The sequence below is a fragment of the Ovis aries genome, chromosome 5, assembly GCF_016772045.2.
Source record: "Ovis aries strain OAR_USU_Benz2616 breed Rambouillet chromosome 5, ARS-UI_Ramb_v3.0, whole genome shotgun sequence".
In the NCBI taxonomy this organism is placed as follows: Eukaryota; Metazoa; Chordata; class Mammalia; order Artiodactyla; family Bovidae; genus Ovis; species Ovis aries.
In genome coordinates this window covers 48,379,782-48,404,325 of record NC_056058.1, presented here as the reverse complement: position 1 = coordinate 48,404,325, position 24,544 = coordinate 48,379,782, and the positions used below count along the sequence as shown (strand labels likewise).

Below are 24,544 nucleotides of genomic sequence, written 5' to 3'. Positions count from 1 at the left end.
CTCTGCTCAGAAGTTTTCTTTGACAACCTTGACTTTCTTTGGTTTTGAAGCACCAGAGCCCTTGTCCACCACAGGGGGCCCCTTTTGTGAGACTTTGTAGGGGAGAGAAAGTTCAGGGAATTTTCTCCACTCTTAGAAAATTATTTTTAAAAATGAGAGTTTTCTGGGAGCCTCCTTGCTCCCAAGAGGCCAGTGGCATCTATGAACGTGGTGTGTCTTCTTGTGTCTAGTTGGGATGTGGAGAAGGGTCTAGGCGAGTACCCTCTGCCCTAGGCATATATGGACCGCTTCTGCTCTGTGGCTTCTGTCCCAACCCCACTCCTGAGCCTGCCCTCTTCTCGAATCTGATCAGCTTACTGGTGTGCCAGAAAATGGCCAGAAACACTCTCCACCCTCCGGAAAAGTGCAAGCATGAAATTTGACCCTGGTCCTTCCACCCCTTTCTGGGGGATCAAAGCACAGAACCAGCTGGGTTTTGAAGTCACCCACCTGATTCATGTCCCCACTCCCTCCTTTACTAGCGGGGGGGACAGAGGCAAGTTAATTCACCTCACTGAAGCTCAGATTGTCCGTGAGAATAGTATTATACCTTCCTGATAGGGTGGCTGAGTGGACTAAGTGAAACAATATATGTAACACCTGGCATAATGTCTGGAGCACAGTAAGCACTTAATTAGTATTATTATTATCATTATTACTATCATTATCCACGCGACTGCCTTTTTAGCTGGAAGCACGAGGTTCTCTCTGGGAAGTCAGAAGTGTTGCTATAATACTTCCTATGGAGAGCCAAAAGCCCACACTTCAGCAGCCCTTTGGCTCCGACTAAGTCTTTTTACTAGAAGGCTATTGTTACAGGAAATAACTGTTCATTTTCCCCGCCTCTAGTCTGATGTCACAGTCTTCAAAAAAAGAGGATCTGCATTTGCAAATCAGAATAAAACCACCAGGCAGGGCAGCATGGTGCAGAGTGTATGCTTGGCTGGGTGTGTAAGTCTCGCGAGGGTGTGTGAGTCTCATGAGGGTGTTGGTAGAGTGTATTTGACTGGGGGTGCTTGAGGGACAGCTGGTGTTCAGGGTCGTGGCTGTGAGGAGTGTGAGAGGGTTTCTGAACACCCTCTGTTTGAGGGGTGGACAATGGAACGGCAGGCGTGGCTGACCAGGACGCCCTGGGAGCAGGAAATAACCTCCTCAGTGAGCACAGTGAGGCTGTGGTCTGGTGAGATGCCAGCGCTGGAGTGCTGTGGAGGAAGCTTCAGTTGTTTTTAACCTTTCATTTTTCAGGCTCTACCCTGAGAGGCCACCCTTGGTTGCTGGGAGCCCCTGTGCTGGGCCTTCTCTTCCTGTCATCTTCCAGAAACAACCTGCAGTCTAAGAGGTAGAAGGTAAGATCAGGAGCTGGCCAGCCAGAGCTCTAAGGCTGAAGACCCTACAGAGGCAGCAGAGGTGGGTGCCTCCACCCTCTGGACTGTGGTTTACAGCTTTGCTGCCTAAGGTCCTCCCTGGGGTGGACTGTGGGAGAGGGAAGCCCTGGTCCCCTGGTGAGTGGCACCTCACAGGACACTTTCAGGTCTGGGTCTGGGGTAGTCGCTATCTTCTTTTTCACCACACCTGTGGTCTCACCGGGGCTCGGTGAGGTGTGTATGTGTTGTTCAGTTGCTAAGTCATGTCCAATTCTTTGCATCCCCATGGACTATGGCATGCCAGGCTTCCTTGTCCTTCACTATCTCCCCGAGTTGGCTCCAACTCGTGTGTGCATGCATTTCTTTCTTTTTTTTTTTTAAGTCCAATGTTGTTTATGTGCATGCATTTCTTTCTCCACCTACTCTGTTTGCAACAAATCTTTTTGGGTTGGAGCTCTGGGATGCTGTATGCTCAACCTGTCCCCTAGAGGTGTCTCCAGGAGCATTTTCTGGGTATGGCTGGGCACCAGGGAACTGGAGAGCTGGGGAATGTGCCCACTCAGGGCCTCAGTCCTGGAACTGTAGGAGAGTGAGGGGAGCACAACCATGGATTTCTTGGTACCCACAGATGCCTCACTCCAGCCTGCATCCATCCATCCCACAGCCCAGGGGTCACAGGGCCCAAAAGGCAGCCTTGGTCCTGCTAAGTGCCTGTCTGGTGGCCCTTTGGGGCCTGGGGGAGCCACCAGACTACACTCTCAAGTGGTTGGTGCTCCACCTGGCCTCCCAGCAGATGGGACTGCTGATCAAGGGGATCTGCAGTCTAGCCGAGGAGCTGCGCCACGTCCACTCCAGGTGACTCCCTGAAGTACCTCCTGCCCCTCTCTGGCTGAGCTGGGCTGGGTCTGGAACTTGCATGTCACCTGCAGGTACCACGGCAGCTACTGGAGGGCTGTGCGGGCCTGCCTGTGCTCCTCCATGCGCTGCGGGGCCCTGCTGCTGCTGTCCTGCTATTTCTACTGCTCCCTCCCAAACATGGCTGGCCTGCCCTTCACTTGGATGCTTGCTCTCCTGGGCCTCTCACAGGCACTTAACATCCTCCTGGGCCTCCAGGTATCACACACAGGAAGGTGGAGAGTCTGGTCGGGTGGAGATGCGGCTATTGTGACCTGCTCTGAGCTCAGTACTGGGAGTGGGATCAGTTTAGAAGCTGATTCTTGGACTAGAGCCTAGAATGGTCTGGGTTCAGCAATGGCAGAGAAGGGAGCCAGTTGGCAGGGGGTTGGGAAATCTTGGGGGAGGAGCACTCTCGTTATCCTTCATGGAGGCCCTCCGGCCCCACCCTGCTGTCCACAGGGCCTGGCCCCAGCAGAGGTCTCTGCAATCTGTGAAAAAAGGAACTTCAACGTGGCTCATGGGCTGGCCTGGTCATATTATATTGGATACCTGCGGCTGATCCTGCCAGGTGGGCTGTCTTCTGTGCCCCCATTACAAGATAGACAGTAAGACGTGCAACCTTGTTTCCAGAAGTTACTATATTTTTCAAAGCATTTTCTTTTTCTTTCCCCAAGAGTTCTCAATTGCTATTTATTTTTCCAAAGCTTTATTTATTTATTGCTGTTGGGGTTATAATTGCTTTACAATGTTGTGTTAGTGTCTGCTGTACAATGAATTAAATCAGCTATGTGTATACATATATCCCCTCCCTCTTGGGCCTCCCTCCCACGCCACCCCTTCTACCCGTCGAGGTCATCACAGAACACAGAGTTGAGCTTCCTTCAAAGCATTTTCAGTCTAACAAACCATATGATTCCAAAAGTGATCTTATAGGCTTGAAAGCTATTACTATTATGCCTGGTTTGCAGGAAGAAATTCGGGGCTTAGATCCATTAAGGGACTTGTCCCAAGTCACCTATGGATTCTTGCAATAAATATTAGCTGCAAGCTGTATGCCCTTCATTTAGGTTCTCTTTTAATTCACATCCCCTGGAGAAGGGAAAGGCTACCCACTCCAGTATTCTGGCCTAGAGAATTCCATGGACTCTATAGTCCATGGGGTCGCAAAGACTAGGACTTTCACTTTCACTTCTGTGAGGACAGGATAATCATCACCCCTGTTTTAGAGTTAAGAACATCAGAGATGTTCTGAGAGATAAAGTGACTTGTCCAAAGTCACACACCTTAGCTATGGGAGGAAGCAGGATTCGAACACAGGTCTGTCCAGAGCCTCGACCTTTGACTACCCCACTGGAAACTTACAAATCGCATCTCATTCTTCTGACTTGCTGGCCAGGGCTGTGGTTCTCCCCCATCTCATGGCTGCCTTTGCTAGACAGTAGGGCTTCGGCTAGAGGTCTGGCTCAGTGCACCTGGGGTTGCTGGGCATGGCAACTCCCAGGGCTCTGCCTGCCTCTCAGAGCCCTGAAAGCTGTAGTGGGAAGGAATGGGGCTAACAGAAATCTGGACAAAGGTCAAGTGAGGGGGAGAAAGGGGTGGTGGGAGTAGGTGAAGCATTATTGCCTAATGCTCTGCCTCTCCTGGCCCCCCAGGCAATGCCTGTGGGCTGGCCCCCCAGGGCTCTTGCACCCACACAGTGAGGGCAACAAGGGCCTGCATCTCTCTCCTGAGTTGGTTGGGAGACAAGAGTTAGTGGAAATGACTTCTTGGACCTCTCCACCCTAGGGTTCCGGGCCCGGATCCAAATTTACAATCAGTTCCACAACAACACGCTACAGGCTGCAGGGAGCCACCGGCTGCACATCCTCTTCCCGTTGGACTGTGGGGTGCCTGACGACCTGAGCGTGGTTGACCCCAACATTCGCTTCCTACACGAGCTACCCCAGCAGAGTGCCGACCGTGCTGGCATCAAGGGCCGGGTTTACACCAACAGCATCTATGAGCTTCTGGAAAATGGGCAGCGGGTGCGTGTGCAGGGAAGCAGGTGGCACTGGGAAGGGGTCGGGCCTATAGACTCAGAACTCCGAGCCCTGGCCAAGCCGTGATCAAAATTTACTGCCCTTCTCTGTGCCTCAGTTTCCCTGATCGGTCCCAGGGCTGGGCAAAATTAGGTTCTGAGTGATAATAATTAAGTAACATTTATTTATTTATTTATGACCGTATCATGAGGCTTGTGAGATATTAGTTCTCTGACCAAGGACTGAACCCTAGCATGGAGTCCTCACCACTGGACCACCATGGAATTCCTAGTAACATTTATTGAGCACTTATTGCAAGCCAGATGCTCTTCCAGGTGCTTCATCCGACCACCTCATCGAATCCTCACCACCACTCTGTGGTTGTAGGGACTGTTATAACCCCTGCTTTGTAGAAGAGGACACTGAGACTCAGAGAACCAGGTGGAAGTGGACGATTTCACCCTGAGTATACCATGCTCTGGAACATAAAGCTGCCCAGATGAAGGTCGAGAGAATGTCTGAATGATTTCATGTAGGCTGTGGGGAACCCAAGCAGAGTTGAACCCAGAGTCCAGTCCCCGGACTTGACATCCAGCTGAAGTAGTTGAACGAGATGAAGGATCTGGGAAGGGTAAATTTAATGCAGTCCCTGGCCGTGATTTTAGGAGTAAGGTTCACAGGCAAAGGTCATGGACCCCATCAGGTAGCCATCTCCCAGACTCCACCCCTACAGATTGAGCAGTGGGGTCCAGAGTCTGTCTGCCTGGCCCCGGGCTGAGTCTTATTGTCCTTTTACCTCCTCCAGGCAGGCATCTGTGTCCTGGAATATGCCACCCCCTTGCAGACCCTGTTCGCCATGTCACAGGATGGCCGAGCTGGCTTTAGCCGAGAGGATCGGCTGGAACAGGCCAAACTCTTCTGCCGGACACTTGAAGACATCCTGGCAAATGCCCCTGAGTCTCAGAACAACTGCCGCCTCATTGTCTACCAGGGTAAGGGGGTGACAAGCTGAAGGACAGGAAGGGTTGGGGGCCTCAAGGGCCTCCCAGAGGGTCAGCAGGAGATAGGACAGTCTTCACCGTTCCTGAGCGGTCAGGGCATTCAAGCCCTGCCCCTGTCTCCCTTGGAGAAGGCCCTGTCTCCCCACCATGGGACACCCAATGGCTTTCTGAGGTCTTTGGCTATGGGTCCTGGGTGGAGCATGAAGGGGTGGCCCCAGGGGCCTCTTCATCTAGAGTACCAGAGGAAGCAGATAGCTCCCGGCCACCCATCAAGACACCAGGACTGCAGCCTCAGTAATGTCACTCCCTTGCTCTGTGACCTTAGGCAGGTCTCTGTCCCTTTCATCTCTAATATATCATCTCTAAAAGCAGGAGGGTAGAATTCTCTTGTCTCTAAAACCACTGCTGGCTCTAGGATTTCATGAAACTCCAGTCCCAATGGCTAGGGGTGGGGAGGAGGTGGCAGAGGGAAGGTTAGAGGAGACCCCCAGCAAGTCCTCTGGGTGTGCTGGAGTGGGCGTGTGTGAGGCCTTCACCCCCCTACACATTCCCCTCCTCATTCCAGAACCTGCAGAGGGAAGCAGCTTCTCCTTGTCACAGGAAATTCTCCAGCACCTTCGGCAGGAGGAAAGGGAGGTTACCATGGGTAGCATGGAGACCTCTGTGATACCCGCTTCCTCTGCACTGTCCCAAGAGCCTGAGCTCCTCATCAGTGGCATGGAAAAGCCTCTCCCGCTCCGCTCAGATGTCTTCTGAGGCCCCAGTCACCTTTCCTGAGGCCCCGGCCAACCCTGAGACTCTGAGAGGATTTCTTTCTTCAGCAGTTGGAGGCCTAGCAGAACCGTTTCCTCCCTCTCAGAGAAGGTCCTTGGACTTGACATTTCAAGATGAATCCTGTGACTTTGGGCAAGTTGTTTTACCTCTGTGAGCCTCAGTGTCCTCATCTATGAAATGGGATTATAATCATTGCCCTATCTACCTCACAGGGTAGTTATGAGTAGTATGGCTGTATGAGTTTTCTGCAAACTCTAAATGCCAGGTCAGGGGCTTCCCTGGTGGCCCAGTGGTTAAGAATCCATCTGCCAACCTCGAGGATGTGAGTTCGATCCCTGGTGTGGGAAGATTCCACATGCCTCAGAGCAGCTAAGCCTGTTCTGCACAACTACTGAGCCCGTGAGCCGCAACTACTGAGCGCATGCGCCATGACTGCTGAAGGCCACGCCTAGAGCCTGTGCTCTGCGACGAGAGAAGCCACCGAATGAGAAGCCCATGCACTGCACTAAGAGTAGCCCCTGCTCACTGCAGCCAAAGCGCGCATGCAGCAACAAAGACCCAGCACAGCCAGAATAATAATAAATAAATGAAGAAATCCGTAAAAACTAAGAAATGTAAACTTATTACAAGGTAATATCTACTTATTATAAATAAGGTAAACTTCAGGGATCTTCCAGGTGTCCTCCATTGGATGCTCAGACCTACCCTCCACCTCTTCTCTGTCCTAGGATGGCGTCAACAGGCGCCCTCGCCCTCTGACTTCTGATCACATTCAGACAGTGGGAAGCTGCAGTGAGAGAAGGGAGTGGAGGGGGGTGAGGCTGGGACATTTATTCCTCCACGTCCCTCCCAGGAGTTTCAAGGTCACTGTGGGCTCTCTTCATCTCTAGAACTAAAGGACCCTTTCAGTAACCCTGTCTATCTCCAGGTTTCATTAACTTGCTCCTTCCCAACCCTCTTCAGGCCTGACCATGGTACTGGCATCTCACTGATGCTCACCTGGAATTCTCCCTCTCACTTGTAGTTTCCTTATACCTGCCCTTTCTAAATAGTCCCCTTCAATTTGTATTAAAATTTTTTAAAATTACAAATTAAAAAAAAATGTTTTGGCTGCATCATACAGCAGGTGGGATTTTAGTTCGCTGATCCAGGATTGAACCTGAGTCCCATACAGTGGAAGAACAGAGTCTTAACCACTGGACTAACAGGGAAGTCCTTAAGTAGTCCCCTTTCTAAACACTCTACAGGTTATTTATTTGAGTATTCCATCTTTTTCTGGCCAGACTCTGATACAGGTGGTTGCCCTTTATTATCGACAATGTCCAAATCTGCTTGCACACAGTTCCTTACACGCTTCCTCATACTAGCTCAGGGCTGTGGGGTAGTGGCCATCATTTCAGTGTAGACAGAGCCCACCAGTTAGGCTGAGGGCATAGAGCTGGGAAGCATCCCACTCACCTGCCTGTTCAATGCCCTGTCTTTAGTGGGTGGCTTGGGGGACAGGGAGGGACCTGAGCCAGCACAGAGATGCCATAAGGAGTAAACACAGCTGTGTCCTGGGCAAAGGGACTACTCAAAGAAGCAGGGGCCACTGAATAAATGTCCCCGGATGAGACTCCCCTGAATAAGGGGGAGGAGAGTTTGTGTGAGGTGATGGGATATACTCTGGAGACCGTGGACAACACAGCTGGCTACTCATCTGCCACATTTTGTGCCATCTTTGTTAGAACTGATCCACTGCGGCAACCACTGTGGGGGCAAAGTTGCCCCCATCTGGGAGGCCAGACAGCCTATTTCTGCCAGTTCCATCCATTCCACCCAAGACTTATTCCCTCTCTCCCATCTTTGTTTTTATCACAAATGCTCAATATGAATTTCTGAGTACAGCATTACTATGGAGAAAAACTCCACACAGACACACATTTATCAGAAGCAACCCACTGCTCCCAAGGATGCCAGAGCCAAGGGAGTGAAGGGGAAACAGTCCCTTCCCCTCCCCCGCTGTGCCAGCCATTCTGCCCCTGAGGATCCCCCAACATCACATCAGTCACTCCAATACCTAAAAATCAGCCCAACAAGATCTTTACCTACCCATCCAGCCCCCAACATGGTGCCCCGACTGTGAAGTCTGCCAGTCCCAGGTTCAAGGCCTGACTCTACCACTTAGTACCTGGGTCCTGCTGGGGTCTTGATATCCCCAAATGTAAACAGGGATAACAGTGGCTCCTCCTTCTCCTAAGGCTGTATGAGGAGTAAATATTATAATATCTGTAGGTCCACAAATGAGCCTGAAGCCCAGCACATAACGGGCCCACAAGAAGGAGCAACTATTAACATTATAGCTGCCTCTTACCAATCCCAGTGGAGGTCAGTCCTCTCGACACATTAGTCTCTGTTCCTCTTCATCTGTTGTTTCTCAGAGTCCTTGATTGTGCTGGGGTATCGCCAAGGGCAGTCTCCAAGGTTGACTTGTTGCACTCAGGTGTTCCCCAGAGTAAAGCACCCAGAAGTCCCTCCACAAATGTCTGTCTGCATGTTCTTGACTGCACAAGTCAAGTGAAGTTCAAGAGTGTCCAAGGAAGGGAAGCCTCTCCAGAGAGCCACTGAGAGGCTCAGCTCTGCCTTGCCTGCCTCCTGCATCTTCCCAACCTCCATGTTTCTCCCTCTGCAGGAACCTCCACTCCTTCCTTTCCCCAGATGACCTCCACAGAGCTCCTTTTCCTTTCCTGTTTTACTACCAACTGGAAGGTTCTGGATCTGGGAAATGTCCTGCGGTAAATTCTAGACTGGTTCCAACAGACCAATGCACACAGAAAGTGGGAGGTAATGAAAGCCCCCCAATTTCCCCTACCCCATCCTGGGAAAGTGAGATAGAATCTTGCCCCAAGATGGTGGAGTGATTCAAAAACAACTTGGGAATCTACAAGTGGGCTCCCCAGATGGCATCAGTGGTAAAGAACCCTCCTGCCAATGCAGGAGATGTAACAGATGCAGGTTCAATTCCTGGGTTGGGAAGATATCCTGAAGGAGGGCTTGGCAGCCCGCTCCAGTATTCGTGCCTGGAAAATCCCATGGACAGAGGAGCCTGGAGGGCTAGAGTCGATTGGGTTGCAAAGAGTTGAACATGACTGAAGCGACTTAGCGCACACACACGCAAGTGGTGCTTAGGGCTTTTAGGGCCCTTGGAAGTTTGCAAGGCCAGGGACCTGACAGCCAAAGCTCAGTTAGGGAAGGGCAGTGGATCTGCCTTTCTTTCCTGAGTCCCAGAGAAGGCATACCCCTAGGTTCTTTGACTTGGCTCTCTCTGGTTGCCCTCACAGGACCTGGTGGCTATAGGGACAGGGCCTCCACCAGGAACCTCTGACATCCTTACACAAGGGTGGGGTGGATGGTGGAATCTTCCCAGCTGAACTCACTTTGACACCAAAAGGGGAGATAAGGAGTGCAGGAGGGAGTAGGAATTCAGAGGAGGAGGTTCAGGGGTCTGGCGCTTCCTGAAGAGGAGGGGGTAGGTTTGTTAGGGTGGCTTTGGACACTGGGAATGCTCACAGCAGCCTGTTTCTGGGCAGGGTGCTCAAGTTTCTTCTATTATTTTGGTCCTCACAGGGCTTCTTCTACAAATACTCTGCTGAGAGGGCAGCTCCAGGGAGTCCAGGTGTGCCCTTCTGAAGCTCTGAGGCCCAAGCCCCGGTTTGCTTTTGCCCTACTTCTCCGTCCAGGCTTCCCAGGTGGCTCAGTGTGTAAAGAACCCACCTGTAATTCAGGAGACATAGGCAGACTCGAGTTCATTCCCCAGGTTGGAAAGATCTCCTGGTGGAGGGCATGGCAACCCACTTCAGTATTCTTGCCTGGAGGATCCCATGGACAAAGGAGCCTAGTGGGTGATAGTCCATAGGGTCGCAAAGAGTCGACACAACTGAAGCAATTTAGCATGCACTACTCTGTCCAGTTTCTTGTTCTGACACAGCTGAGGCCAACTTTCCAGAGTCTCCCTCCTACAGAAACGTGACTTCATCGATGCTGAACCGGGGCCCATCTGGCACAGGGCAGGAGTCAGGGCCCGGAGGTTCCTGCTGGGCATCTGCGTGACTGTCCTGATGGCCCAGCATGCGCCAGCGGACGAGGTAGATGCCACCCTCTGGCTTTGGGGATGGTGGCTCTGTGGCAAGAGTGGCATGGCCTTTGTGTAGCCTTGGCCCAAAGTGGACCGCCACCACGATACAGACTGCCAGCAAGACAAAGACAGCGACGATGATGGTGAGCAGGGGCAGTCCGACCCCTGGACGAGGTTCCCAGGCCCCACCCAGGACCTCCGGAAGCTGCTTCTGGGGCTCCTGCCCTGCTGAGCCATTGACAGTTGGAGAAAGCCACGGATGGTGGCCAGCCTGGGAGGAAAGCGATAGAGGGAGAGGGTAGTGACATGGGCATGTAGACACAGAGAAAGACCAAGCTAGAGAGAGATAGACACCCAAAGGGAACTGAGAGAGAGACAGAGGCAGAGAGACAGTAAGACATGGAGAAATAGAGATAGCAGAGACAGAAAAACATAGAGATAAACACACAGCAATAGATTGAAAGAAAGAGACAAGGGGATACAGAGAAAACGAGGAAGATACAAGGAAAGAGAGAGATAAAGAGATAGAAGTGAAGATAAATACAGAGAAACAGAAACAGAAGGGACAAAACAGAGATCAGGAGACAAAGTCATTCAGAAAGGGACAAAGAGAGGGGCTTTATTACAGCCTAGCATATGAAGTTTATCCTTCCTTCCCCCACCAAGTCCCCTCGCACTGATCTCTCTTCCCAGGTCTCCAGCAAAATTCTTAAATACATCTAATGTCTTGGGTCAGGAGTCCTAGCACATTTTGGACTGCTCTCCCATGTCTTGGCCAGGGGTCAGTGAGCAACTATTCCTTTCAGTCCTGGGAAAAGGGAGTCATTGTGTCCAGCTTCTTAGGTTCCCTCTACTCCTCACCCACATGGTAGGAAGAAGGCTGGTACTCCAGGGGAGGGAGAGAGGAAGAGGAGGCATGAACCCCAGAGGCTTGGGGGAGGTAAGAGCTATACCTCATCCCACAATATCCACTTCCGGATCAAGTTGTGGTGGGCGCTGTAGGGTATGGAACACTCACCGAGGATTCCTGGTTCCATCCAAGATGGACTAAGGAGACCTCCTCCCAGCCTCTATCTCTTTCAGGGTCCCAGCATTCTTCTGCCTAAAGCTGGGGGTCATGATCCTTACCTCTGCCTGTCTCTACCCTGCTAAGTATTGGGTGATGATGGGGTTCACTATCAAGGTAGCAAATCTCCAAACCATAGGCCCCAGAGCTGGCAAGGTTATCACAGGCTCAGGAAGCTCTCCGCCTGGTCTTCCCTTCCCCAGCTGGACCATGAGGAGCAGCCCTTGGGGTGGAGACCATCCCCTAAATCTAAGCCTCAGCCTGACCATCCCCATGGGTAGGCGACTGGGGTCCAGGGAGGGCTGGCCAGGACAAACCCACTCCTTTTAGTTACTGAGTCCCATTGTCCACCCCACCCATCCCCAGCACCTGTCCTTTGGCATCTTTAAAGCTTAATACCTACCTCACCTCCCCTGCTTGAAAGTCTTTCACTCTCTAGGGCCCAGGCCACAGAGCTCCCAGGGTAGGGGGTGGGGAAGCAGTTCCGGATGTACAGGGGAAAAGAGAAGCATAGGCTGGTGCAGGACTTGGGGCCCTTGATTGGGGGAGTCTCACCAGCCTGGCAGAAGAGGGTGAGCTGAGAATCTACCTGATGCATTGTCCGGCTGTGCAAGGCTCTCTTGGGACTGGCGGCCAGCGGGGCACAGGAGAGCCGGTTGCCTCAGCTGGGTCCCTACCCGGAGCTGCCACGTCTATGGGGCTTACAGGGCACACACCCTCTGCGCACACACCCTCACCGCTCTCTCCCGCGCTTTCACTTCCTTGAACATCTGGACTACCCTGGGCCCAGCCCTCACCTCTGACAGTGCTTTAATCTTACTCCTAGGCCCCTCCTTTCACGTCCCCTGCCACCTTCAGGAGCTTGAGTCTGCCTGCTCATCCCTCCTCCACCGGATCCCAAACACTTGCCCTAACCCCGCCCCCCGCCCCCCAGCCTGCCGGCTCTACATCCCAACTGATTCCCTGAAGTCATTATCCTTTGATTTTTTTTTTAAAGCAATTTCTCAAGCACACTGAAAAGTGCAGACTATAATATACTGAGTCTCTCTGGTCCAGTCACCAGTTCTGTTCATCTCAATAGTCTGTCGCGTTTATTTCAAAGAATTTTAAGAATGAAAACATTACAAATAGAAGCTTCACTCCCTACCTCTCCCCTCCTTCTCACTCTAGGGGTAATCATCTTGTTCAATTTGTTATTTATCGTTCCCATGCAAGGCATTCTTCTCTCTTTGTGCTTTTTCTTCATTGGTTTTTACAAGTATGAATTCTGTGATGTCTGTTTGCATTTGTCTATAACTTCATTTGTGAATGTGAGTGCTTTAATGCTTCTGAGTTACAAAAAGTGCCCACTAATCTCGCCTGTCTCTGGAAACTTTTTTTTTTTTTTTAATGTATTTATTTGGCTGGGGCAGGTCTTAGTTGCACCATGTGGGATCTAGTTCCCCGACCGGGGATTGAACACAGACCCCCTGCACTGGGAGCATAGGGTCTTAGCCACTGGACCACCAGGGAAGTCCCCCTGGAAACAGTTTATAAAGGATAACTTTTGGTTCCCAGCTAACTCCATAGGACCAGCCATCCCTCAATCTGTTCCTCACTGTGCAGCCACCACCCTTTATTCTAGTCTGGAGACCAGGAGACCCCCTAGGAACCCCTCTCACCCTGTGATCTGATCCCAGAAGGTAAGCCTCCTGATTCCTGTCTCTCAGCCCAGCTGCTACACATGCTGACATTTAGGGACCCCACTCAACCTCCAAGCTCACTTAAGCTCTGGTCACTGGGTTTCTGACTTGACCTGCAGAGTGAGTGCAACTGGCTGGCTGGATGCTAAGGACGGGGTGCTGCTGGAGCACAGGGAACACCTGACTCCAACACGAGGGGAGGGCTGAGGGAGGGATGCTTAGAACGTGGTCCTTTAGTTTTTCTATGCAGAATAACAAGAATGTTTTAATGCCTCCCTAAAGATGCAAGGAGTCCTAGCTGGATCTGGAGCCCTGAGGAGGGAGAGGTGTGTAGAGGATTCAGAGTCTACAGAGGGTGGGTGGCCGAGCTTTAGGGCTCAGTGAGACAGAGTGATACTCCAAGAAAACCTCCAGGTGGTGTGTGGGGGGACAGATGGCCCCCTGCAGAGGAGAAGAGACGGGGTGCGGGGCCAGGTCGCCATCACTGTCTTTTGTGCCCAGGTCCTGGTGGAGACCACGTGGCCCTAGCCAAGGCCACGAGGAGCCTGGGCGCAGGCGCTGCTGTTTCGGCCTTACATCCTCAGCTGAGCTGCCTGACTGAGCAGGGCCCCTGGAGCCAGTCCCAATCTGTTTCCTTCTATTCTTTGACAGGAAGCTCCTGGAGAGCCGGCCCCCACCTCCACCCCGCCCCAGCAGTCCCTCTCTCTTTTCCACTATGGACAGAGCTTCCACTCAGAGGCTGCCTGCAGATCCAGCTGACATGGGGAGCATCGGAGAAACGCAGCTGCGCTGGGCCATCCTGGGCTTCCTGCTGCTCCAAGGTAAGAGGCACCCACCACCGTCCTCCAGCAGTTCCTCTCCAGTGGCCAGCACTTCTGGGCGCCTGTCCCTCCTTTGGGACACGCACAGCACGCAGGCTCTCCATCTAAGACTTCACTCTCCTGGAGGGAAATTCCAGAGCCTTGTTATGAAGGGGATCACTTGCCTGGGGAGCTGGTCATTCCCAGGCAGCAGTAAAATAGAGATAGTCTTAGACGCTTTGGTGGGAAACTTTCCAGGGAGAACTGGGCTCCCCAAAGAGCCTGGTCCCCTGAAATGTGGGAAGTGATTGTCTTGGTGTGAGGTTCAAGCTGGAAAGCTCCTTGCAGGCTGTCCCAGCACAAAATGGTCTGTACCTTGGGCTTCACAGGTGATCTTTTTTCTTCTTCCATATGAGGAATAACAACCTAGGATATCCAATTATTGACTTTACAGTCAAATCACAGCAATGAGGACTCAGGTTAGATACAAAGAACTATTTGCCCAAGAAGCTGTACACATTTCATCTAGGGGGCCAGATGAAATCATCCCCGAAAGAAATGACTTGGGAACAACACATCTCAGGGCTCTGGTAGCTTATGACTTGTGAGGTAGCTCATAAGGGGTCTTCTAATTAGGGAGCAGTTGCTGGGAATCATGAGAAATCCAGGAGATTCTGACTCACAGGGCAGAAACTTCCCTTTGGTCATCCCCTCCCCACCCCCACTCCACCCTCCATAAGCCCTCCGCTGAGGATTTAGGAGCATGTGCTCAAAGCAGTAGAAGGAAGTTCCAGAGTATTTGGACGGGGAGGGGAGGGAGGATGGTTTTTTCTTGGTGGTGGGTGAGAGGGCCTGGGTACTCCAACAGTCTGTCTCCTGGAGAGGTCAGACATATCTCTGAAAGCCCGAAGACTGAGTGTACAACTCCGATCATCCCAATCCTATGCCTGCCGACCCCCTCCCAGGAGGACAGAGTCACTCACTTGACCTGAGGCTCTGGGACTCGGTGGTTGTAGAAACTGCAGAAATGGCAGAGGAGGAAATGAAAAAATGAGACTCATGAGGGGACATTTTCACAAACCTAGGCTTCTCCCAGCTTCCCCACCTGCCATCCTGCCCCAGGCAAGCACCAGGGCTGGGAATGTCCTTAGTTTTTCTACCTGAACCATGAGCACCTTTGACTATCCTAACCGCTCCTCCCAGGATCTCAGAGCGCTCACTGTTGTCTTCTTTGTTGGAGTGGAGATTCTTTCGAGGATATTCAGGCTCACAGAGAGACTTGACTATGGAGACACAGATTCAGGGCAGACTTGAAACTTAGAGGATTAAAGAGAAGGGGCAAAAATTGAAATGTCCATAATTTCTTGACCATGAGCTGTCAGGAACTGTGTTAAGTGCTTTGTGTGCATTTTCTTACCCTCACAGCCACTTGTGGGCTACTAAAATCACTTGCATTTTAAAGAAGAGAAAACTGAGGCCCAGGTCAGACGGTAAGTGACAGAATCAGGCCTTGAACCCAAGACCGTCAGTCTACAAAATCCATGATTTTAACTACTTAACTATGCTGCTGAGGAACATAGTGTGGTGGTGGTAAAGACAGACAGGAGAGAAGCTAGAAGGGAATGAAGCAGGTAGGGATAAGGGAGAGGACACAAGAAAATAAGAAATCCTTGTGGTCAGTGTTCTTCCAGTTCTGCATGCCCAGTGGTCTGAGGCACCTGGGCCTGTAGGAACACAAGCTCCCCAAGTCCCTCCTCTCCTCGATGAGGAATCCACTGTTGACACAGTGTTCCGGTTGGGGGAGGGGAGATGGGAGACAAAGAGAGAGCAGGCATCTGCTAGTTGGGGCTTGTGACTTTGAAACTCCTAACTAGTTTTGCTTCTAGAAAAGTTCAAGAAAGCAGTGAACTGTGCCTTCCCACTAAAAACCAAAGTTGTAACTTTCTAGAACTAAGATGGTACCTTAGATATGCTTGATCAATAACTGACAGATTGATCTATCTAACATATGTCTATCAATTACTGATAGACATGCGTCAGATTGAAAGTATTTGCCCAGGGTCAGCTGGGAAGAGTTCTCTTTAGGCTGGGGCACCTAGAAGCTTTAGCTCCCCGCTTGACACCCCCACCCAAGGAGGGAATGGGGCTATGAGAGATGGTGACCTGGAAAAACATGGCCCAGGCTTTGGGCAAGCTTGGGCTTGAAAGCAATTAATTCCTCTCCATCTGAGTGATAGCTTCACAGAGAAAGGCAGTGGTTAAAGAAAATAAACAGACCAGCAGGCTGCCCCAGGCTGGGCGGGCCCCTGGCCCTTAGCTGCCTCTGTTCACCTGGGCCCCAGGGCTTCCAGGCCTGGTGCTTCCCTGTTGACTAGGGGCTGAGGGAGCAAGAGGCCAGGCCAGCGGCTGCACTCCCTGCCCAGCCAGTGGAGGACGGGAACCCAGCTGGGCGGCTCCACTTCCCTACAATGTTTTCCTTTCACATTGTTCACAGGTTTCAGGAATGATTTCATTGTGGAAAATGAGCAAAGAGGTCCCCCCCACACAGGGGACACATGTATGGGCACACCAGCACACACACACACCAGGACCTCTGCGTGGAGGCCCACAGGCACACACATGTACGTAACACAAAAGGGAACGAGGGCTTGTGACCCGGGCCTCCTGATAATTGCCTCCTCCCTGGGTTTGGCTAACAGTGACCATTTCCAAAGTAGCCTCTACCTGTTCGAGTACACTGGTTGCTCGTTCTAGAATTTCCCTGCCTCCAGTGTGTACCTCCGAACTTGCTTCCTGTGTAGGCCCCCACCTCCAGCTGGAGGGACAGAGAGACAGCCCAGACACCAAGCCCAGCCCCTAACTCCATCTTATCCACATCTTTTCATCCCCTTCCCTTGGGGCAAGGCCAGGATGACAGCATTCACAGAAAAGGAATGGCTCGGCACCACTGTAGGGAGAGCTACAGTGAGAGGCCTGAGTTCTGGGTCTCTGTCTAGACGTGTCCTGTCACTGGCCCTCTGTCCTCGGACATACTGCTAATTTGAAACAACCTTCCCCTGGACTCGTGTCAGGTTTGTATGTAACCCATGTGGGGTTGAAGAGGCCGGAAAGGACTTTGGGACACTGAACTGTGAAGTGGTGGTGGCAGTGCGACTGAGTCATAAAGGAAGCCAGCGCCACGAGCTGCAGTCACATCCGCTAGCCCTCTGCCGGGGAGTCTGCCTTCTAGCACAGGGGGCTGGAAGCCAAAAGGCCTGGGTTCTTCTCCAGGGTGCACACTGGGCAGAAATCTCACCAAGCTAGTCTGTATGTTCACCTTTCTCTTGCCGGCTGCAGCTTCCAGCTCACAGGGCCTACTCCATCATTCAGGGCTGGGTGCTTAGGAAGGAAGAGCTCCAGGCTCGTTCTGCAGTAATCTCTCACATGCCTTGAGAGCGGAGAGAGATGGATGATTTGGTGGTGGGTGGGGTTGGGAGAAAAGTCTAGAAAACACCAGCTTAGTGAAGAAGAGAGGGAGACAGAGCAGTCAGAGGCAGTGGACCCTCAGTCTCAGATGATCTGTTTCAGGAGCCTTCACCAGTCAAAGTTCAACCACACAGCCAACTTCCCCTGAAACAAGTGAGTGTGGCTGCTGAGTAGCCAAGCCCTACCCCTTGCCCTCTCCCCAGCCCTTTAGACTTGCTTGGAGCCCAAGGGTTCTTGGATGGGCTAGGGAGCGTGGTGGCATCACCAAACCTGCCCAGCCTCCAACTGCCCTCTGCCTATATTTGCAGGTCCTTCCACAGAGACCAACAGCTTAAGCCCTCTGTCCAGCACCTGGATCACAGGTACCCCGCTGCTCAGGTTATAGATGCCATCCAGAGAGGGTCCAACAATGAGGCAGACACAGAGTCTGCTCTAAAGGACAATACAGAGTAGTAGGGGACAAGGCAAGTAAATAGGACCTCACATTGACAGTTAGGAGGCGGGGAGGGCCGTGATGGGCATAAGCCAAAGGTGCTATGGGAACCCAGGCAGTATCAACCACTTCAGATGTAGGGCCAGACATCCCAGACTGAGTGGTCTCTGAAGCTGAGGCCCAAAAAGAAGTCAGTCAGATGGAGGCTGTGGGTTGGAGGGTGGTAGGGCATACTGTAGGCAGAGGGCACTGTGAAGGTAAAGGCCTAGAGGAACTTAAGGCAGGTTTGGGACTAAAGAGCCTCCCTGGCCACATGTTGGCTGAGGCCCTAAGCAGGCCACACGCGCTTCCTAATCTGCAGCAGCATCAGAGACGCCCTCACAGTTCTCCACAGAAGCCGGGACTCTGAGTTCAAGCACCGTGGCTGATCACTTGCCGTCCTCTCCAGGACTGACTTGGTCCCAGTCAGAGAAACACATATCAGGACTCAGTGAGTACCTGGGGCCGGGGGTGGAAAAACACTGGGTCATATCTGACTGGGTTCCTTCTTCCTCATTCAGGAGGCCCAGGGTCCTGCCCCACAGTGAGGGTTCACACCAGGATCCACACCAGTGGTACCCTGCTTTGGGAGACAACTAAAGCAGCCTGGGGCTGAGGGTGGGGAGAATGGAGCTAGGAATGGGTCACAGTGAAGGTAAAAGGAGCCTGGACTCAGAATTGATAAAGACATAGATGGGATAAGTTGGGGGGGAGAGGGGGTAAGAAAATACAAAATGATGGAAAGGAAGGCATAAAAGTTTGGGGAAGGGCTACACGCTTCTCAGGGCAGGCTGGCCTTCACCCAGCAGTATGGGAGAAAACCAGGAGTGGGTGGGTGCCTTCCATCTGAGCCCTGTTTTATGTGCAGGCGCTGATGTTCCGAGCAGTGGCAGGAGCAGCAACAGCATGAGCGGAGGTATGTCCTGTCTGTGCTCACAGAGCAGAGTGCCCTGACCCTTTCTCTTGTCCCAGCCCTCTGCTCTTCGACTCTTTTTATACTTCCCACCTTATTTGGTGGGGCAGGGGGTGAGGATAAGGAAGTGGAATTGTGGAATTGCAATCAGGCCTGCAGTAAATGTGTTGAAGCTGGGCAGAGACGGGCAACCATGCTGCATTATAAGAGCATCAGAAACTTGTGTCCATTAACTGGCAGCCTGACTTGTTAGGTCAGTGCCAGGGGACAAACATCCAGTGCTCGGGGACAAACATCCAGTGTCCTTCCTTCCTCCCAGTTCAACATTTGGCAAAACACAGATGGCTCCCCGTGTTTTGTTTTAGGAGCCCAGTCTGGCTCCCTATCTCTGCAGCCCTCCTCTGGGCCCCATGGGTGTGGTGGGAAGAGCATAATGAGGGGAAGCATCCTGAACTTTCTGAAGTCCTCTGGAACTAGGAACATGAGCAACCAGCAGTGCTCTTCCCGTGATCTCACGTCTCCCAGATTTGAAGGGTGGGAGGGTGTCTTTTGTGGGAGTTCTCTCCTCAGTCCTCTATTTGGGGGAAGTGCAAGGGGACTGGCTTTCTCATGGAGGCTTAGTCAGTCCCTCCACTGATTCCCCCATCCGTCTCTGCTCCTTTCTAGACACCTCTCACAATGATGCTTCCACATCACCTAACATGAGTTTTAGGATGACAGCAGACTCCACAGTCCCACCCAGCCCCACGTCAGAGACGGTGCTCACTGTGGCTGCATTTGGTGAGAGGGAGAAGGTGGGGAGTGGCGGGTGGGAGGCTCATGCCTGAACTGACTTGAACTCTGGGTCTGGGAACACAAGTTCAAATCTTGCCCATTTGTTTCAGGAGGGTTGACAGATGAGGAAGATGCTGGTGGGGAAGGAGCCTCCACTGGTCCTCCACTCAGCTCTTTTGGACTCTGCTGGACTCCATGTTCTTAAGAGAGGATGGGGTGGGCTGTGGAGGTCACTTTGGCCAGAGATACAGGCTGAGAGCGCATTCATTTGGGAGTGAAGTGGAATTCACTTTGCTCCCAGAACCTGTATAAACAGCACTCAGCTGGGAAGGGAATTTGGACTCCTGTTGCCCTCTTTTGTCCCTTCCTCTGCCTTTTCCTCACCCCATTCTTCTCCCTGTTCAGGTGTTATCAGCTTCATTGCCATCCTAGTGGTTGTGGTGATTGTCCTGGTCAGTGTGGTCAGTCTAAGGTTTAAGTGTCAGAAGAACAAGGAGTCTGAAGGTACATGCCCTGACCCTCAGGGACCCCTTTGCCTCTCTTTGATGAGGGACCTAGGACTGGGACCTACGACTGTTTTAGGACTGGGCTCCTAAAACAGCCAGACTCTAGGCCTGATAGCCAGACTCTAGGCCTGACACCCAGCCCAGCATTGAGGGAAGGAACAGCATGCAGGGGAAATGAGAAATGGGGGGGGGGGTTCCACTTAGGTGGGCTTTGAAGGGCCAACTGGGCTCCTGAGTTACAGCCTGTGGCCTCCAACCTGTGCCTTTGGGTTTTTACAGATCCCCAGAAACCTGGGAGTTCAGGGCTCTCTGAAAGGTAAGACTATTAGAAGTGCAAGCAAGGAATCATCTACTGACCTCTTACTCCTCCACTCCAAGAGGGAACCAATGCTTTCTGCTTTTTACACACACATACACACACCCACACCCACACCCACACCCACACACAGAGTCCTGACAGCCTCACTGAGGCCTGGGCTGGGGGCGGACAGGATAGGGGTGGAACTGAAAGGAAACAGTCAGGTGAGAGGAGATGGACTTTACCCCCAAGGCTAAGCCTATATTAACCTGTTCATGAAAAGCGAAAAGACTCAGATTCTAATATACTCCTTAAACAGAGGGTACGTACTTAAGGAACCACTTTCTGAATACCTTGTATCTGTCAAGCACCATCTTAGGTATTTTGTAATACCGGGAGTTGGTGATGGACAGGGAGGCCTGGCGTGCTGCGATTCATGGGGTCGCAAAGAGTCGGACATGACTGAGCGACTGAACTGAACTGAATATTATCTCAAGTCCTTAGAGTTCTTCAAGGCAGATATTTCTGCATTTTACACATTAAAAAAATAAGACTTAGGAGAAGTTGTGGCGCTAGAGGTGAAGAACCTGCCTATCAATGCAGGAGACATGAAAGACGTGGGTTTGATCCCTGAGTCGGAAGATCCCCTGGAGGAGGAAATGGCAACCCACTCCAGCATTTTCGCCTGGAGAATCCCATGAACAGAGGAGCCTAGTGGGCTACACTCCATAGGGTCACAAAGAGTCAGATACGACTGAAGCAACTTAGCATGCAGGAGAGGTTTTAATTTGGTCCAGGTCACACAAGTAGTAGGTAATAAAACTAAGATTTAAACACAAGTCTTTTGGGTTTCAAAGCATATACTCATTTGATGACAGTCTATCACCAAAATAAAGGCTTCTCAAAACAAAGGTCTAAGTTTCAACACGCCCCCTCAACAATTCCTTGATCCCCAATGCCCTGCGGCTCCTTCTCTCTAAAACCCATGTTCCCTTCCTTCCCCAGCGGTTCCACAGCCAATGGAGAGAAAGAGAGCATCACTCTTATCTCGATGAAGAACATCAACATGAATAACAGCAAAGGATGCCCCTCAGCAGAGAAGGTGCATTTTTTCCCTGGTTCCTTCCTTCTCCTTCCTCCTCCTTTCAGGCTCTATTTCCTTAACCAGAAAGGAGATACTCTCGAAGGCCCAGATTCTTCTTTCTTTACCCAACCATGGCTAATAACTTCACCCATCCTCATCGTGTATTTATTTTGCAGGTTCTTTAAAAGCAACCTTGGGTCTCAATGGATCTGATGATGATGCAACTGCCCTGTGACTGTAAGGAAGAAGGTGATGGAATCAGTAGAGGCAATGAACCAGATATAAATTATTGTTTCCCATTTACTTCCAGATTGAAAGGACCCTAGCATCCCTCCAGATCTGAGAGGGAGCTGCCAGTATGAGAGACACTTTCCCATGTGGACAGTCAGCCTAGAAACACAGCCTGCTCCTCCCTGCCATTTCGAAGTTACAGGAAGGAGGAGTCTACAGAGCCAGAGCAAGGAAAATGACAAAGTGAACTGATCCTTTTTCCTTGGCATTAAAGTTATTTTCTGACCTGCAGTCTAATTTCTTTTAAGGCCTATGCTCCCATGAGTATTTCTTAGTGTTTTAGCAGTTCTGGGGCCTCCTTTTGGAGGTAAGGCATGTGCACAAGTTTCTACCCCTGTGGGGAGCTCTCAGAAACTTGGGAAGTGGAGAAAATGTTTTATTAGGCCTGCGTTGTTTTACTTGATTTATTAAGTAGTGATAAGGACTAACCACTCCAATAGAAGGGAGAGAAAAGGAGCTATAAACAGTGACCAGCTGTCACCAGCTGGTCTACAGAGTGAGAACACGAGCAGTACAACACATTTTGATTCAGACACTCGGGTGACAAGAGCTGAATAACATAAAGGCAAGTGTCCTCTGCCTGCTCCAGGTAGACGTGATTCACTTTCATCCTACCGGTGGGAATAGCACTGGGAAGGATAGATCTATGACTTCATAAACCTAAATCTACCCTCTTTGCCCCTCACAGCGATGATTTCTGTGTCTGAGAAACAGAATGAAGGTTCACAAACACAGTAAAGTCATTTAAAGAGAATGAGAAAAAGAAAGTCATCTGTACTCTTAGTAATCTCTACCAGGACACTGGTTTGGAAGTGAATCTTGGTTGGGGAGAGCCAATGGAAGAGTCATCTGGGTATGTCTGCAGGGAGCACCATAAGCATCTGGTTGATGGCAGTTTAGAACACAAGAAAATACAAATCAGCCATTCTGAAGCAACCATATGCTATTTTCTTCTGGATTTAGACTCTATGAAGTAACAGGAGAGAGAAAGCTTAGAACAGAAAGTTTCACTCTACTTGTCTCAATGAAACTATTAAAGTGGTCTGAAGAAAACAACTGGATTGTAAAATCCTCTAGGGCAGGGCCTATAACCTGCTCATGTCTGTAGCTTCTATGCGGTACATGCCCAGTACATCAGAGGTCATGAAAACTGGCTTGTGAGTGCAGAGAATCTAGTCAAAAGGCTGGGCTCTGCTGCAGACTTGCAGTTTGATTTGGGTGAAACCACTTCTATCTCTGAAACTATTTTCTTACTTTTAAAGTGAGGTAGGTAGACTACTTGGTCTTCCCTATCTTTTTTAGTTCTTATAGTCTACATTTGGTAAACTCAAAATATAAGAGAAAATGAACACAATATTTTGAGGAGAGATCTCTGGGTGGGAGCCAGAGACAAGTATTGGGGGACTCTGGGACTTAGATTTTCCTATGTGTTAGTGTGCATCAGTGTGGAAGAATGATCCTGGCCTAGCCCTGTCTATCTCATAGGCTACTTGGTAGGTAAAATGGAATAGTAAATGTGAAGACACTTGGAAAGTAAAAGGGCTAGCTGGCAACTGCAGCAAATAATGTGGAGTACCACTACCCAGGTCTCACTTCAGGATCAAGTCTCTTGACCTTAAACTGCTGGGAGTATTGACTGCTGAGGGCTCATAGCTGACTTATGACCAGTCGATGGGGGTGGAGGTAGGGGTGAAGACCTGGACTCCTTATATCAATTTCTCCCTCTGCTTAATCCTGCTTCCCTTATAACTCACAACTTAATGTTAGGAACACTCAACAATAAACCTTTAGCATGCAAGTCTCAGAGACTCTATTTCCTAGAGTACCCAACATGTGACAGCAATTCTATAGCATTTAAAAAATGATTGATATATTTCATTTAAGTCACAATGCAAAAAACATAAGACTTCCTAGCCAGTTCCAGTACAAAAATCCATTCACCGGGATAGAACTCTCCAGGTGACCTAACAATGTCTAGAAGTACTGGATTCTTTTTGAATTGTTGTTGTTACTCTGACTTCGAGGGGGACTTGGTTCAGTTCCTTATCATGCTGGACTAATTAGGTTAAGGACATGCTTTCATTCTAGGTAACTCAGTTGACATCTTCATTATAAGGTGACAAACTTCCCCCTGATTCTGGACAATGTTATGCAAATATGAGCTGTTAATCCTAAGGAATTTATATGTGGGAGAGATGGAGTGAACTGGTATCAACAAGAGACTAAAAGCCTTTACCCTGAAACTGACATTGAAATACCACGTTAGCTAAGTTGACTTTCCTGTTGTCAAATAAATACCTTTTTGGAAGAGGTTAAGGATGAATTCACTTCATGCTGAATTCTGCTCTCTAGCAAGCTATATTAGAGGGGTTTCTGCTGGAGAATCCTACTAGTTATGTAAATACAGAACCCCACCTCTGACAGGAAATCCAAGTATAGCCTTTCCCTGCAGCTTCCCTGAGCCCATATTTCTTCCTTGATGTCTAGACAACAGGATGGTGGTCATTCACTGGATGGCTTCCTCCCTATTCTAACATAGGACTCCAGGACTCCAAAGCAGGAACAGGTGGCAGGGGTGGGCTGGTTGCTGTGTGTCCTTCCCTTGCTTCTGCCTGCATCCAATGGGAGGTCAACTGACAAGTCATCTCAGGAGCACAGGCTCCATCAACCCAGGGATGATTTATTCAGTATCTTTCTTCCAGGGCTGGATGGAGCAGCACCTCAATCATATAGGGCACACAGCAAACCTCAGTATCACCAGCAAAAATTCACTACAGTTCAACAAATTTTTCTAAAAGTAGAGAAACTGATAGAAAATCTGAGGCTGATTCTAGGTGAAGTGGTTTAGCAGATGAAGAGTTACTGTAGGCCTCCCAGCCTAGGTCTTGAACACAATTTCCCAAAGCCAGGCTGCTGCTGCTGCTACTAAGTCACTTCAGTCGTGTCTGACTCTGTGCGACCCCATAGACGGCAGCCCACCAGGCTC

At 50.6% G+C, this 24,544-nt stretch overlaps 3 protein-coding genes across 26 annotated transcripts; 2 read left to right on the top strand and 1 right to left on the bottom strand.

The window, feature by feature from the left end:
• Positions 1-934: 934 nt before the first annotated feature.
• STING1 (stimulator of interferon response cGAMP interactor 1) lies at positions 935-10,711 on the top strand. Of its 13 annotated transcripts, none has more exons than XM_060416524.1 (9): positions 935-986; positions 1,285-1,385; positions 2,032-2,258; positions 2,333-2,516; positions 2,760-2,868; positions 4,086-4,324; positions 5,124-5,310; positions 8,765-8,916; positions 9,700-10,711. In XM_060416524.1, the coding sequence occupies exons 3-8, from the start codon at positions 2,032-2,034 to the stop codon at positions 8,869-8,871; spliced, it is 1,053 nt and encodes a 350-aa protein (XP_060272507.1). In that variant the 5' UTR covers positions 935-986; positions 1,285-1,385; the 3' UTR covers positions 8,872-8,916; positions 9,700-10,711. The 13 variants fall into 13 exon arrangements, with proteins under 13 accessions (XP_060272507.1, XP_060272509.1, XP_060272508.1 ...); XM_060416526.1 differs by having other exon boundaries at positions 1,285-1,446; XM_060416525.1 differs by having other exon boundaries at positions 935-990; positions 1,285-1,446.
• Positions 9,523-11,969, bottom strand: SMIM33 (small integral membrane protein 33). 4 transcript variants are annotated; one of them, XM_027970620.3, is made up of 2 exons: positions 11,677-11,969; positions 9,523-10,571 (listed from the first exon to the last, which is right to left on the bottom strand). In XM_027970620.3, exons 1-2 carry the CDS (start codon positions 11,869-11,871, stop codon positions 10,089-10,091), a joined length of 678 nt encoding a protein of 225 aa, XP_027826421.2. In that variant the 5' UTR covers positions 11,872-11,969; the 3' UTR covers positions 9,523-10,088. The 4 variants fall into 4 exon arrangements, with proteins under 4 accessions (XP_027826421.2, XP_042106882.1, XP_042106883.1 ...); XM_042250948.2 differs by having other exon boundaries at positions 9,523-10,478; XM_042250949.2 differs by having other exon boundaries at positions 11,863-11,969.
• Positions 11,970-13,649: 1,680 nt separating this feature from the next.
• ECSCR (endothelial cell surface expressed chemotaxis and apoptosis regulator) lies at positions 13,650-21,783 on the top strand. 9 transcript variants are annotated; one of them, XM_027970296.3, is made up of 10 exons: positions 13,650-13,776; positions 17,323-17,373; positions 17,529-17,582; positions 18,015-18,143; positions 18,561-18,608; positions 19,272-19,385; positions 19,785-19,883; positions 20,165-20,201; positions 21,192-21,285; positions 21,578-21,783. In XM_027970296.3, exons 1-10 carry the CDS (start codon positions 13,671-13,673, stop codon positions 21,608-21,610), a joined length of 765 nt encoding a protein of 254 aa, XP_027826097.1. In that variant the 5' UTR covers positions 13,650-13,670; the 3' UTR covers positions 21,611-21,783. The 9 variants fall into 9 exon arrangements, with proteins under 9 accessions (XP_027826097.1, XP_042106880.1, XP_012033983.1 ...); XM_042250946.2 differs by having other exon boundaries at positions 21,444-21,783; XM_012178593.5 differs by having other exon boundaries at positions 21,189-21,285.
• The last annotated feature ends 2,761 nt before the right edge of the window (positions 21,784-24,544 follow it).